Consider the following 13,124-nt stretch of genomic DNA (forward strand, 5'->3'; position numbering starts at 1 on the left):
GATTAAGCGAAGCGTCAATTTAGTAATTAGTAATGTTAATTATTATGATTTGGATTCTGAATTGATTTATGTTTAATTTTTTATAATTTTTTACCACATACATATGCGCAACAATATATAATTAATTAAGATTTAATTAATTTTATATTTTTATTTAATAATTAACTATTATTTTTAAAAAAATATAATAAAAACAATTATATATGATAATGTCGTATGGACAGATGGCATCTAGATGCAATATATTATATTAAAATAGAGCGTCGGGGCACGAGGGATTTGCACACAGTATGCCCGACGAAGTTACGTAGCTTTCACTATATATATATATATAGAAAAGAGAATTATAATACTAAAATATATTTCTTTAAATAAAATAAAATTAATCTAAACTATCAATTATTTTTGATTTGACGGAAACACCTGATCTTAGATGAAGGCAATGTAAAAATGAAACTAAATCCTTAATTTTATACACGAAATCGATTTCATATTTCTTGAATCATCGTCAAAAATGAAAAATATTGACATATTTATGTACATATTTCAAGTCAGATATAATTATCTAATTTTCTTTCTAGAAAAAGATATAATTATTATAAAAAAAAAAGGGACTACACCACGAATTAAGAAACCGATGAGCCATTATCCAACGAGTGCGCCCCTTTGTTGAAAAGGGACAGCGTGGAAGCCAACAAGCTTTGACCGAACAGAAATATTATATCCAAAGAATACACAGAAACGTTGCTTTAGCCCCCGGCCTATATATATTTATCAACAAACTCATTAGTTTCTTGTCACATATAATTCACATTTGTATGGTGGTATCCATCCATCTTCTCAGTGCACTAATTAATGGCTATCTTGCTTTGCTTTCTCTTCTTTCTCTTATCATCTGCCACTGCTTGTGATCACTGTGTGCACCAATCCAAGGTTTCCTACTTCTCCAAAACCTCCGCACTTTCAAGTAAGCACTAAGCATCGATCTTGCTTTCATCCATTGTCCTTAATGATACCTTTTTTCTTTTCTTTTCATAAAAAACAAATCTTTTTCTTTTCTTTTAATCAAAATCAAAACTGCATTGACCCATATGATATTTTAATAAGATTTTCAATGGGTACTCTTCATTTTTTGGATATGATGCAGAGGGGGCATGTGGGTATGGCTCGTTGGCATTAGGGTTAGGTAGTGGACACATTGCTGCTGCTGTTCCTTCCATTTACAAAAACGGAGCTGCCTGTGGTGGTACATGCTTTCAGGTGTGTATAAATTATAATATACCCTCATTCATTTTTCCCCCCTTTTTATTACTGTTTCTGTTATATGAAAATATGTTTTTAACTTGGGTAGATACTATAATTATTACTTTTGACAGGTAAGGTGCAAGAACAGAGCTCTATGTAGCAGAAAAGGAACCAGAGTGATTGTGACCGATCTCAATCACAACAACAAAACAGACATGGTCCTCAGCAGGAGAGCTTTCAGGGCACTGGCCAACAAGGGCATGGACAATGAAATCTTGAAACAGAGAGCTGTGGATGTGGAATACATAAGGTAATAGTAAGCAGATTATATGAACTTCAACTTAATTGATTATTATTATTACTATAATTTTAATGTGCAGACTAAGAGATTTTTTTTTTTTTTTTAAGTCTGATATTGCTGTCATCTAATGGATTTATTCTATATGCTGCGTTGAATTAATTGTTCAGGGTTCCATGTGAATACAAACACCATAATTTAGCTGTGCGCGTAGAAGAATCAAGCAAAAACCCAAATTACTTGGCGATTAAAGTGCTATACCAAGGCGGTAAAACAGAAATATTAGGAGTTGTTTTATCTGAGGTTAGTGACAAAATTGAGAGAAGTCTGATTGGGTGTTTCTGGTGTATACACTCGCCGCAAAGTAATATGATCATATTTACGTAAGAGCAAATATGCGTGCACTTGAAGGAGTATACACCATAAATACTTAAACATTTTTCATATCATCATAGAATTTAATCAAAAAAAAAAATCCTTAACTAATGAATGCTGCCGTATTTACAGTATGGATCTCCCGTTCGGATCGACATGCGCAGAAAATTTGGTGCTGTTTGGGAAACGGACAGAGCACCGAAAGGGCCATTGCAGTTTGGATTTCCAATAGTACAAGGGTTTGATGTGAAGTGGATTTGGGCGAAGAACCCTGTTCCAGCTGACTGGAAGATTGGGGTCACATATGACGCTGGAGTTCAGATTACTGACGTTGATTTTACGGATGGTTGTGCTGAATGTGGTCCTTGGAACTGAATTAATTGTTACTTACGATTCTGATTCCCACGGCTGGACACTCACAAAATTTTATATGTGCATGATTCCTTAAGCAAACATTAAATTAACGAATTTAAAGCAGTGCAAAATGAGAATTACTTGGAAATATTTATTTTTCGAACTTTTTACTGGCTCAGTTACGGTTGTCTTTCTTTGTTAGAATACTAAAATGTCCAAGTCCTTACCAATACCAAAGGGATGTGTTAAAAGTATTCATGTATTTTATAAGATTTAAGTAAACATAGTGTGTGTATGCGCGCGTGTGTATGTATATATATGGTCACCACATTAAAAAAAAAAAGGAAAATTATTATCCTCGGTATTCTCATAAAGTGTTGAGAGTGAAGCTAAAAGCCAGAAAATATAATCTTGTATGACAAGTTGATTCCGTAATCAGAAGATTTCTGTCTTGTCATATTTTCATCACCGACATGTCGTTTGGTGTAAATTACAAGCATGTATGACATCAACTCAATGTCGTCGTCTGGTGCAATTAGTGAAGCCCGTGATTAGTTACGCGCATCACTTAAATCACTTAGCTCAAATGACATGGGACAGCGGCCGTTTTGAAGAATGAAGCATATAAACGCATTACAATCATGGCCAAGTTGTTCAAATGGCTGTTAAAGCAGTTGAAAATGGCGGAAAAATCTTGGGTTTTTCAAGATTGATTTTTGATTGTATATAAAGCCTTCGAATATATTCTATGGCTCATTCAGTTCATTTACAGTTTCTCTATGGCATTGTAACTTGTAAACTCAAAACTAGTAAAATCTCTCTTCAATTTCCACAGTGGATGTAGGCTAGTTCATGGCCGAACCACTATGAATCTCTTCTGTTAATTTTTTTATTCTTGTGGATTCTTTGTGATTGATTCTTGTAATATTTTGATCGAAGCAAATCTTGGTCACTTAGATTACGGATGGTTGGACGGGAGTTATTAGTGTAAGATTGGATCTTGGCGTGTCTTGAATCAGATCCTTCGCTGGTTCAAGCTCAACAGCAAGAAAATCATACAATGTAGCGAAATCAAGATTTCGATTGGGCAAAGGTAATTGAGAGATCATTGCATAAAAATAATTTAGAGTTGGAACAAACAATATAATTGACAAAATGGATAAAATTTTAAGATAAGATTCTTATTCTTGCCCCAATCCTACTCCTCCCATGAAGATCTCACAAAGCAAAGATCTCATAAAACAACTTCTTGAAGAGCGGGATGTATCGAGTTTCCAAGTTTGTCACCAAATATAAGCTCCCGTCATTGCTTGGACTGGGCAAAATGTGTGTTAGCCCATCATAGAGGACTATCGGCCTGAAAAACAATGGCCTCCCCCACCCAAAATTTGCATCATATATAGGCATATGAAACAAATTGGATACATTGACATTAGGACACTTAAAAGTGTGTGCTCCTCGTTTTAAAACTGATAGATCAGGCTGCTGCTTTAGGTAAGCAAGAGCTGATTTCAAGTACTCATCATCCATCCGCATTAATGCTTTATGAATTCGTTCTGCGGTAAAATTCAACGGTTCTGATAGGATATCACCTGATAAGGCAATCGAAGTACCAGTAAAGAGTACATTGCCAATATATCCAGATGGGAGTGGCGGATTCAATCTAGATCGTCCATTTATTGGAATGAGTAACTTACTGGCTTGATCATCGGGCAATCCACGCACCTTGCACAAGCAACGCCATAAATGTGCAACTATGACCTCAAACTTGGTAAAATTGATAGTAGATCCATGATTTTCCTTTGATTTTGTCTTAAGTGTATTGATTTGATCAACTGACAAATTAAGGATAACAGAGGAAACGGGTTCAAGATTTGATTGGAATAGTGTATTTTGAGTGGAAGCATTAATGGAAGGAGGTGGGTCGTATTCTATGTGATGGAATTTTGGAGAAGTTGTGACTCTAAGGCCTAATAATAACGTTGGATCAATTAATGGTGGTGGAATGCTAATTGGGACACCACGTGTCATCTCGGCCCATGCTTTGATGAAGTAGAAAGTTGAAGTTGCATCGGTCAAAGTATGGTGCGTCAAAATTCCAAGACAAATTCCTCCACACTTGAAATGAGTTACCTAATCAAAATAATGAATACACAAATATAAAAATAGTTTGAATTTTCATAGTAGCAAAATTTATGTGGGTGATTGATGGTTAACCATTATAAATATAAAGGATTTAGATCCAGTGCTTAGTTAATTTTTTACTAACCTTTGTAAGATCTTGCGACACGTGGTATTTATAACTTTTAATGGTTAAAATTTATTTTTTTCTTTTCTTTCTCCTTATCTTAAGAGATTCTCTATTAATTAACTAATCTTTTTTTCTTATTTCAAAAAATAAAATACAATTTTTTCTTTCTTCTTTTCACCCTCTGAATCGTCATTTTTTTCTTTTAAACTCCCTCTAATCACAAATAACTCATATTCAAGCTTAAATTTAACAGATTATAAAGAAAGAAAAACAATAAATAAATTTTCCATGAAAACAAAGAAATTGGTTCATGGAAGATTAAATTTCAACATGCATCTCATTTAGATTTGTTGGAATTCTTTTTTTTTTTCTCTCTAAGTTTGTCTAAAATAAGGAAATAATTATTTTTTACTGGAAGAGTTAGTTTGACTTCGGTTGGGAAAATAATTTTAACTTATATTTTGTATTAAAAAAATATTAGTTTTCATATGTTCATGAAATTAAAAAAATGCTGCAGAATTAAAAAAAAAATAACGCAACAAGAAGAAGAGATTGTTTTCACAAGGCAATTAAAAGATAATAGGTTAAAATAAGGAAAAAAAAAGGAAAAAAAATAAATCTTAACCATTAAAAATCATAAATGTCACATGTGGCAATATCTTACAAAGACTACCAAAAGCTTAGATAAGCACAGAATCCATATCCAAATATAAAAGTAGTGAAATCACAGTTATAAACTATCATCACTAATATAGGTGTAAGAAAACTCAGATAAAGAGAAGAGAGGGTACTAATTCTGCTTGTACCTGTGCCAGCAGCAATGGATAAGAAGATATATCGTTGCTGTAATCAACGTTGGGAACAAAATTCAGAAGCTTCAAGCCTGATTCAAACTCACCAAAATCATCAATAACACAACTCGTTTCAGCCACTACAAACAAGGCTCCCTCTCCGTTACATTGAATATGAATTACGCCGTTTTCATCCCTCCCCAATCTTCCCGCCATGGGGTAAAATCGCACGAGCACATTGTTCAAAGCCTCCTTCAGCAAGCCGGCTTCAAAGAAATTGGAAGAATCACTTGGCCGCCGATAGAAATACACACCAGGGGCGTGAACTGTTGGCACTAGCATGTCTAACTCAGAAATTTATAGGCATTCTTGGGGAGTTTCATGAGCGGGGCGTATAATTGTTGACTCCTTCACGTTAATTTCCATTTGTGTCACTATTACCACATGAGAATGAGCACAAAATTAATTAGTATAAAATTTAAAATCATATAATAAATTAACGAATTGGGTTTCTATCATAGTACGTAATAGTGCATTAATTACTTTTGCATCTTGAACATATAAAAAATAGGAAAGCAAAACAAGTAGAAAACAAACCAGGAATGAGAACTTAAAAAGAGTACTCCCTGCAAAACTTGTAGTAATCGGCCGAATCCAAGCTTGCAAGTGCTGCTATGAGAGATGATATGTAGACCAAATTTTGTTTATGAACTTAATTAAAGGGCGAGAATGAGTAGTTGTTTTTGAAAGTGCTGGTACCTGCCTTTATCGTCACTTATTGCTGAACGGGTCCTTGCCACGTTTAAGGTTCATCATAAAGGTTCTCATTTTCAACCAAAGTTGGTTGGTGTGAATGGTTCGGCACTCTCACTCTTTAAAAGAGGTCAGGAGTTTAAGTCTCACTCTCGTATGAAGTCACCACTTTAGCTAGCATTTTATCTCTTACGGGCCGACTCAGTGCGAGCCGGGATTATTCTGAGTTGTGGTACGAGCTTAAAGGTGCTTCCCACAGTTGGAGCCCACTCAAGACCACCTCGTGGTCCAAACAAAAAAAAAATAAAGGTCATCCAACCAGTACGAGTGTGGATTACTCTAGGTTGTGGTATGAATTTAAATGCACCTCTCATAATTAGGACCCACTAAAGACCACCTCATGTTTGGGAAAAATAAAATAAAGGTCGTCCTTGTCGGACGTACGCCTCGTTGTTGTAACAAAAAGGCAAAAGCTTTCTGCCGCACAAGATGACAGGCTTGTGAATTTTTTAATGGAAAAATTAAATTTTTTAAGATTTAATTTATTAAAAAATAGTTTTAAAAATAAAAATAAATAAATAAATCATTAACAAAATCACGTAAACTTGACATTATAAGCTACGAATGTAGCCTGCCTCACGGGACGTAGTGAATGCACTTTACATATGGAATCATGTGGGTTTAAGTCGGGCGGATTTTGTGAGTAGCATAGCACGAACCTATAAAAAAAAAAAATTTTAATTTTTAATTTTTTATATTAAAATAAATTGATATTAATAAAATATCCATCTTGTAGACATGTATTGTGTCATTTGATCATAGAATTAAAAAGAAGAAGAGTTGAAGAATAAGAAGACCTAAGTAAAAAATTATTGTGAAGAAGAAGTTAAAATAAGAAGTTTAAAGAAGTAAAGAACATACTTGAATGAGAGGGGAAAAAGAAAAAAAAAAATCACTACGAATTTGGAGTTATCAGCCAAATCCAAGCTTGCACTGGTATGAGAAAAGTGATACGATAGAAAAATCTTTGTTGATGAATTGAAAGAAGAGTATGGGAAGTTGCTTTTGAATAGTTGGTGAATTCAGATTGAACGAATAGTTGTTTTTGGAGAGCCGGTATCCGAATTTTTATCATCGCTTGTGCCTCGACAAATTAATTAACACAAGTGTACGTAGTACTGAAGCTATTATCTCGTTATACCAAAAACTCTCCCCACAAATTGATGGACCTCTGAATTTTTGAAATAGCAAACTTACTTGTCTTTTCATGATTTCATCGACAAAATATTCTTACAATAAATCATTCAAATCATAAAATATTATTAATATGTGACAAGTAGGAGTCGGGTTATGTTACGGCAGCTCTAGGTAACAGCAGTGACATGACTAATTGACGCATATGGTAGGTGGAAGAGTTGTGGCAGTGTCTCCACACCAACACTTAAATTTATACTAATGGGAGACCGTACTTGCTCGCATCTTTTTTGCTCGAGTAGATTCTTGTGACCACGAGCACTTCTTACGAAACTCACCTGCACTCATGGAAATAGTTAGGGGGATGCTGGATGTTGTTTCAGCCTGAACTATTCGACGTTCAAGTCATTAATCGAGTTTTTTAAAAAAAAATTATGCCACAACTTGCGTGGCTTAATTTTGTTTGCTTTTGAACAAGAAAGCTTTAAAAAAGATCTAAAAAAGACTGCAAAAAAAAATTTAGAGATAGAAAGAACAAGAAGAAGAAGAAAGTTCAGTGGTAGAAAGAGAGATTACTTACTTGGTTTAGAATTTTTAGGGGTTTTTATAGAGGTTATAATCCTCCCCTCTAGAATTCTGAAGAAGACTACTAATTTTCAGCCCACTAAGAATCTGATTCCTAATATTTTGGAGAAAATAAGTGATGTACGTTTTGATTGAATTTTGCTTCCTGGTGACTTAGTAAAATGTCTCCTCAACACCCATCTGGCCAAGGTAATTGAAATTACCTCCTGGTCAATGTGGTTTGTTCAAGATCACCAGAATTACTTTTTGGTCAAGTTAGTTTGTTCAAGATCACCAGAATTACCTTCTGGTCGAGGTGGTCTACTTAAATCACCAGAATTATCTCCTGGTCGAGATGACATGCTCAAGGTCACCAGAATTACCTCCTGGTCAAGGTGGCCTACCCAACGTCACTAAAATTACATTCTGGTCGAGATGATCTGCTCAGAGTCACCAAAATTACTCCTAATAACCTATTAATTTTTTGTTCACTTTTTATTTTGAGGGGAGCACGATAATATTTGAGTTAATACCTTATCGTGATCACCCTATTTCATTCTCCAAATAAATTTTTTCTTTTTCTTTTTCTTTTTTTGGTTTTTAATACTTTATCTCTATCGGTACCATTAAGGATATTTTATCCTTGTAAATGGTCTATTTAATTAGCCTTGTTTAGTTTATCTTCGATTCAACCTTTCTCCAATTATGCTATTTCATCTTTATACACAGTACATTTCTTGAAAGTCCTCTTAAGTGACTGAATTTCATCACTACTTAACAAAATATAAAGACTTAATGGTACCAATGATATGGAACTGTCGGGAGTGAATTCAGACCCGTCAGGCATGTCATTTCCTCGGTCAAAGAGTTCCTGACATGCCATCACTCATCATCTGCAGACTTTTATGGTAGCATTTTAATGTCCTCTGGTGCCATTATTGAAGCAGGTGATGAATCACGTGAATCTCTTAGACGCATTAAGACATCTACAACATGTCTAAACTGCCGTGTTGGTGCCTGAAGCCAATACGTACATGTGAGACATGTGGAGTGAAGCCATTCAATTCAGAATTGCTGTTATGGTTGTTGGAAAATGTCGGAAATTTCTGGATTTGTTACAAGACCCAGAACGTGATCTTTGGCTCATGCAGCTCGTTTACACTTCCTTGTTAACATTGTATCTTGTACTCTAGCCGAATCACTCTAATCCTTTGTGTTGATTTGGTGATTCTTGTTGCTTTCTGAGTTTAATTCTCATTGCTTTCTGTGTTTAATTCTTGTTGCTTTCTGTGTTATGCTATTAGGTTTTGATTTGGGAATCTGAGGCTCAAGATTGGATCTCGGGCATTACATGAATTAGCAGCTTGCTGGTTCAAGCCCAACAAGAACAAATCAAATACAAATTTATCAATATGTTCCAAGCTTTAATTGAACTGTTAAAGGTACTTTAGATTGTACTAATTAATAAGGCGGACATCTTCTTTAGAATATTGGAATACGCTACGCATATATTGTTCAATCGGAATTGGGCAAACTCTTATATATGGTATAATTTATACCCAGTGGGAATATAATACTAATAAAACATGCTAAATAAACAAATCATCCAAGAAAATAATAAGGTGCGGATTCTCTGTGATCGGATAAAATTTATGGGGGGAAAATCCTTATAGTATGATTATGAATATTGCAATCCAAGATTAGCTAAACTGTGAGCAGCTCAAGTGCTAACCTGATCGCAGACGACAAGCACTCGATCAACTTGAGCTTAAAACCCAAATGAAAACATCTTAATCCGAATCTGCCATGCATACTAAATTAAACAGCAACTAGGCAAATTAATATCCCTAGCTAGAAACACCAGAGTACAACTATGCTGAACTACCGATATTATTGAAGGCTAATTGATCGATTAATTGGTAGATTGTATTGGCCGGCTAATTTATATTGGAAAAAAAAGGTGCTATTTTTGGAAAAAAAAATGGAATGATTAGTTAACGTGTGTAGATTGTAGCGGCCGGCTAATTTATATTGGAAAAAAAAGGTGCTATTTTTGGAAAAAAAAGTGGAAGGATTAGTTAACGTGTGCATGTACCTACCTAAAGCACATTATTAACGTGCAAAGCTTCAGTGTAACCCATAAATAAAGTTTGGCCTGTAAGCTGTTGTGTCTGTTTCATGTTTTATGAAAAATAAGTTATCCAATAAGAAAGAAACGACGTATCAAATATGGCTACTTTGATTGGTATATAATTTAATATATTCACAAAATCAGACCGAATCCAATAAAAAAACTACTTTGTTTTCAAATTTTACGGTATAAATAAGAAGGTACATTCAACCTGAATTTTCACACAGAGAGATGGAAGAAACAAAAGTGCAAGTGATGATGAAGAAAGAAGAAGATGATGCAAAGGTTGAAATTTGGAAATATGTATTTGGTTTTACAAACATGGCAGTAGTGAAATGTGCCGTAGAGCTTGGCATAGCTGAGGCCGTTGAAGAAAAGGGGAGCCCTATTACACTCAACGAGCTAGCCTCAGCTCTCAAGTGTGATCCATCACTTCTTCAACGCATAATGAGATTCCTAATACACCTAAAGTTCTTCAAAGAGGTTCCCACCAGCCAAGGCTCTATGGCCTTTCAACAAACGCCTTTATCTCGGCGTTTGATGAGACATGGAGAAAACAACATGGCTGCTTTTATATTGCTCGAGAGCAGCCCAGTGATGCTGGCACCTTGGCACAGCCTAGGCACTCGTGTTTTAGCCAATGGAACGTCTGCATTTGATAAGGCTCATGGCAAGGATGTATGGAGCTATGCAGCCGCAGATGCAGCTCACAGCAAGCTCATCAATGATGCAATGGCTTGCGATACTAGATTGGCAATGCGTGCAATCATTGAAGGTTGTCCCGAGGTGTTTGATGGGATTGAAACCCTAGTGGATATCGGCGGAAACGACGGGACAACTTTGCGGACGTTGACTAAAGCTTTTCCTCGGATTAGAGGCATTAATTTTGATCTTCCCCATGTTGTGTGTGTCGCTGAGAAGTGCCATGGGGTTGAGCACGTTGGAGGCGACATGTTTGATGGTGTTCCCGAGGCTGATGCTGCTATCATCAAGGTTAGTATTTGATTAATTGCCGGTAATATTTCATAATAATTCGGAAGATTAATTGATTAAAACATGTTTATTAATGAATAATTAAGATTGTTACTTTAGGGTGATTTCTGTAACTATCGTGTTTCAACTTAACTTCAAAATGGAGATTCCCAATGTTTTCTATCTTTACCCTCAATTACTTTTAATTATAGTTTTGATAATATATTGTTACTCCTTTGACATCATGAAAACTCTCGGAGAAAAACTCATCCCAACCACAAAATTAAATAATAAACGTGGTGTTACAAAAATATGGAGAGATAACGATAAAAGTCGAAATTAAAATATTAGGGGTGGCGATTTTCCATTTCAATAATATGACAAATAAATCATTTAGTAAAATCAGGTATGGAGACAAAATTAAAAATAAATAAGTAATGAAGATATTTAATAAAAACAATCTACGCTTGACAACAATTGTATCATTATTTTTAAAAATAAATTTTCATTTAAAATCACACTACCTCACTCCCAAACAAACAGCTTTTTGACTGTTATTAGTTAACTTAATAGAAAATTTCGCATCATGATGTTGTTCTTTTATTTTATTCATAAATTTATTTTTTTCTTAGTAAGTGAAAGTGAGTTCAAGCCAACTAGTAATTTTATAAATTGTAGTGGGTTTTGCATGATTGGGGAGATGATGAATGCATCAAGATCCTCAAAAATTGTAAAGAAGCTATTACAAAGGACAAAGGGAAAGTAATAATTGTTGAAGCAATAATTGAAGAGGATGATGAAGTAGACAACAAGTTTAAGTCAGTAAGGTTGATGCTAGACATGGTGATGATGGCTCACACTAACAAAGGCAAAGAAAGAAGCTTGAAGGAATGGGACTATGTTCTTCGCCAAGCTGGATTTAGCAGATATAACATCACATCTATTCATGCAGTTCAATCACTTATTGAGGCTTTTCCTTAATAAATATTAAATACATTGTTTGGATCTGAAGAATAAACAGAAATCTTCCATAAGGTTTTGAGATTTGTAATAAGGAAGCTCTCTGAATTGTTTGTGTTTATTTATTATGTTTTGTTAAATGGATGGGTCGCCCATGATGGGCCAACCCAACTCGATCTGCACATGTGCGCGGTTATTGGGTAGAGATGGTAAAATCCTCTACAGGTTTGGAGCCCCACCCCAAATGGAAAAAATTTTGAATAATTTTTGGGGAATGGGGTGGAGAGTGGGGGTAAAATAATCCCGGGGTGGGATTTGGTTTTGTACTCCCCACCCCACCCCCACCCCAATCCCCATTATATAGGGGTGGGCAAAATCGGGTTCGGGTCGGGTTCGGGTCAACCTGATCAGGTTTCGGGTTGTTCGGGTTAGACAAGGAACAATCCGAACATAACCCGAATTAATGACCCGACCCGAACTATGTTCGGGTCGGTTCGGGTCAGGTCATTAATTCGGGTTATGTTCGGGTTGGATTTAAAATGGGTAGGATTGAGTTCGGGTCAATTTAGGTTAGTTCGGGTCAATTCGGGCCAATTCGGGTCGGTTGAAATTGGGTCAGTTCGGGTCAATTCGGGTCGGTTGAAATTGGGTCAGTTCGGGTCAGTTCGGGTCGGTTGAAATTAGGTCAATTCGGGTCAGTACGTTTTTTTTTTTTTTTTAAGAACCCAATCGGGTATTCGGGTCGGGTCGGGTTGGGTAAAATGCCCACCCCTACCATTATATATAAATATGTTTTAAATTCTTAGTTAATAATTTTTATTTTATCAATTATAATGTCAATTAATAATTTTTTTTTAATTTTTATGCAATATAAACAAGATATGAATGAAAGAAAATCCTATAATATTTTTCAACTATGAAACATTGTTATATTTTCTTTTCTCTTTTAAGGTGCTACGCTCTTTAAATATTTTTCACTTTTAATATCATTTTAAGATATTGTTTCAAACTTTTAGATATTTTTTTAAAAGAATTTAAATACTTTATAATATGATGATGATTTTATTTTAAGTCTCTAATTTTTAACTTACTAAAATAATATATTTATACATATTATAAAATAGATGAATGGGGAATGTGGTGTGGATGGGGAAATCATTCCCCACCCCACTAAATTTATTGAGAAATGGGGTGGAGAATGGAGGCAAAAATTTCTAACGGGGTGGGAAATGGAGT

General features: G+C 35.0%; 3 protein-coding genes across 4 annotated transcripts; 2 read left to right on the forward strand and 1 right to left on the reverse strand.

Annotated features, from left to right (window-relative positions):
• Nucleotides 1–815: 815 nt before the first annotated feature.
• LOC18035573 (expansin-like A2) lies at nucleotides 816–2,390 on the forward strand. Its single transcript, XM_006422447.2, has 5 exons — nucleotides 816–967; nucleotides 1,148–1,260; nucleotides 1,377–1,555; nucleotides 1,714–1,846; nucleotides 2,051–2,390. Exons 1-5 carry the CDS (start codon nucleotides 856–858, stop codon nucleotides 2,291–2,293), a joined length of 780 nt encoding a protein of 259 aa, XP_006422510.1. The 5' UTR covers nucleotides 816–855; the 3' UTR covers nucleotides 2,294–2,390.
• A 1,072-nt stretch (nucleotides 2,391–3,462) lies between these two features.
• On the reverse strand, nucleotides 3,463–5,932 carry LOC112096188 (shikimate O-hydroxycinnamoyltransferase-like). Of its 2 annotated transcripts, none has more exons than XM_024179306.1 (3): nucleotides 5,912–5,932; nucleotides 5,330–5,748; nucleotides 3,463–4,390 (listed from the first exon to the last, which is right to left on the reverse strand). In XM_024179306.1, the coding sequence occupies exons 2-3, from the start codon at nucleotides 5,654–5,656 to the stop codon at nucleotides 3,491–3,493; spliced, it is 1,227 nt and encodes a 408-aa protein (XP_024035074.1). In that variant the 5' UTR covers nucleotides 5,657–5,748; nucleotides 5,912–5,932; the 3' UTR covers nucleotides 3,463–3,490. The 2 variants fall into 2 exon arrangements, with proteins under 2 accessions (XP_024035074.1, XP_024035073.1); XM_024179305.1 differs by having other exon boundaries at nucleotides 3,463–4,405.
• Nucleotides 5,933–10,095: 4,163 nt separating this feature from the next.
• LOC18033782 (acetylserotonin O-methyltransferase) lies at nucleotides 10,096–12,064 on the forward strand. The gene is made up of 2 exons (XM_006422448.2): nucleotides 10,096–10,949; nucleotides 11,607–12,064. The coding sequence occupies exons 1-2, from the start codon at nucleotides 10,188–10,190 to the stop codon at nucleotides 11,907–11,909; spliced, it is 1,065 nt and encodes a 354-aa protein (XP_006422511.1). The 5' UTR covers nucleotides 10,096–10,187; the 3' UTR covers nucleotides 11,910–12,064.
• The last annotated feature ends 1,060 nt before the right edge of the window (nucleotides 12,065–13,124 follow it).

The sequence above is a fragment of the Citrus clementina genome, unplaced genomic scaffold (assembly GCF_000493195.1).
Source record: "Citrus clementina cultivar Clemenules unplaced genomic scaffold, Citrus_clementina_v1.0 scaffold_8, whole genome shotgun sequence".
Taxonomy (NCBI): Eukaryota; Viridiplantae; Streptophyta; class Magnoliopsida; order Sapindales; family Rutaceae; genus Citrus; species Citrus x clementina.

Coding starts and splice junctions, on each gene's coding strand:
- LOC112096188 (XM_024179305.1), bottom strand. CDS start 5,656: ATGCTAGTGCCAACAGTTCACGCCCCTGGTGTGTATTTCTATCGGCGG. Junction 4,406..5,329: donor ATCCATTGCTGCTGGCACAG/GTACAAGCAGAA, acceptor TATTTTGATTAG/GTAACTCATTTCAAGTGTGG.
- LOC18033782 (XM_006422448.2), top strand. CDS start 10,188: ATGGAAGAAACAAAAGTGCAAGTGATGATGAAGAAAGAAGAAGATGAT. Junction 10,950..11,606: donor CTGATGCTGCTATCATCAAG/GTTAGTATTTGA, acceptor TATAAATTGTAG/TGGGTTTTGCATGATTGGGG.
- LOC18035573 (XM_006422447.2), top strand. CDS start 856: ATGGCTATCTTGCTTTGCTTTCTCTTCTTTCTCTTATCATCTGCCACT. Junction 968..1,147: donor CAAAACCTCCGCACTTTCAA/GTAAGCACTAAG, acceptor GATATGATGCAG/AGGGGGCATGTGGGTATGGC. Junction 1,556..1,713: donor GTGGATGTGGAATACATAAG/GTAATAGTAAGC, acceptor TTAATTGTTCAG/GGTTCCATGTGAATACAAAC.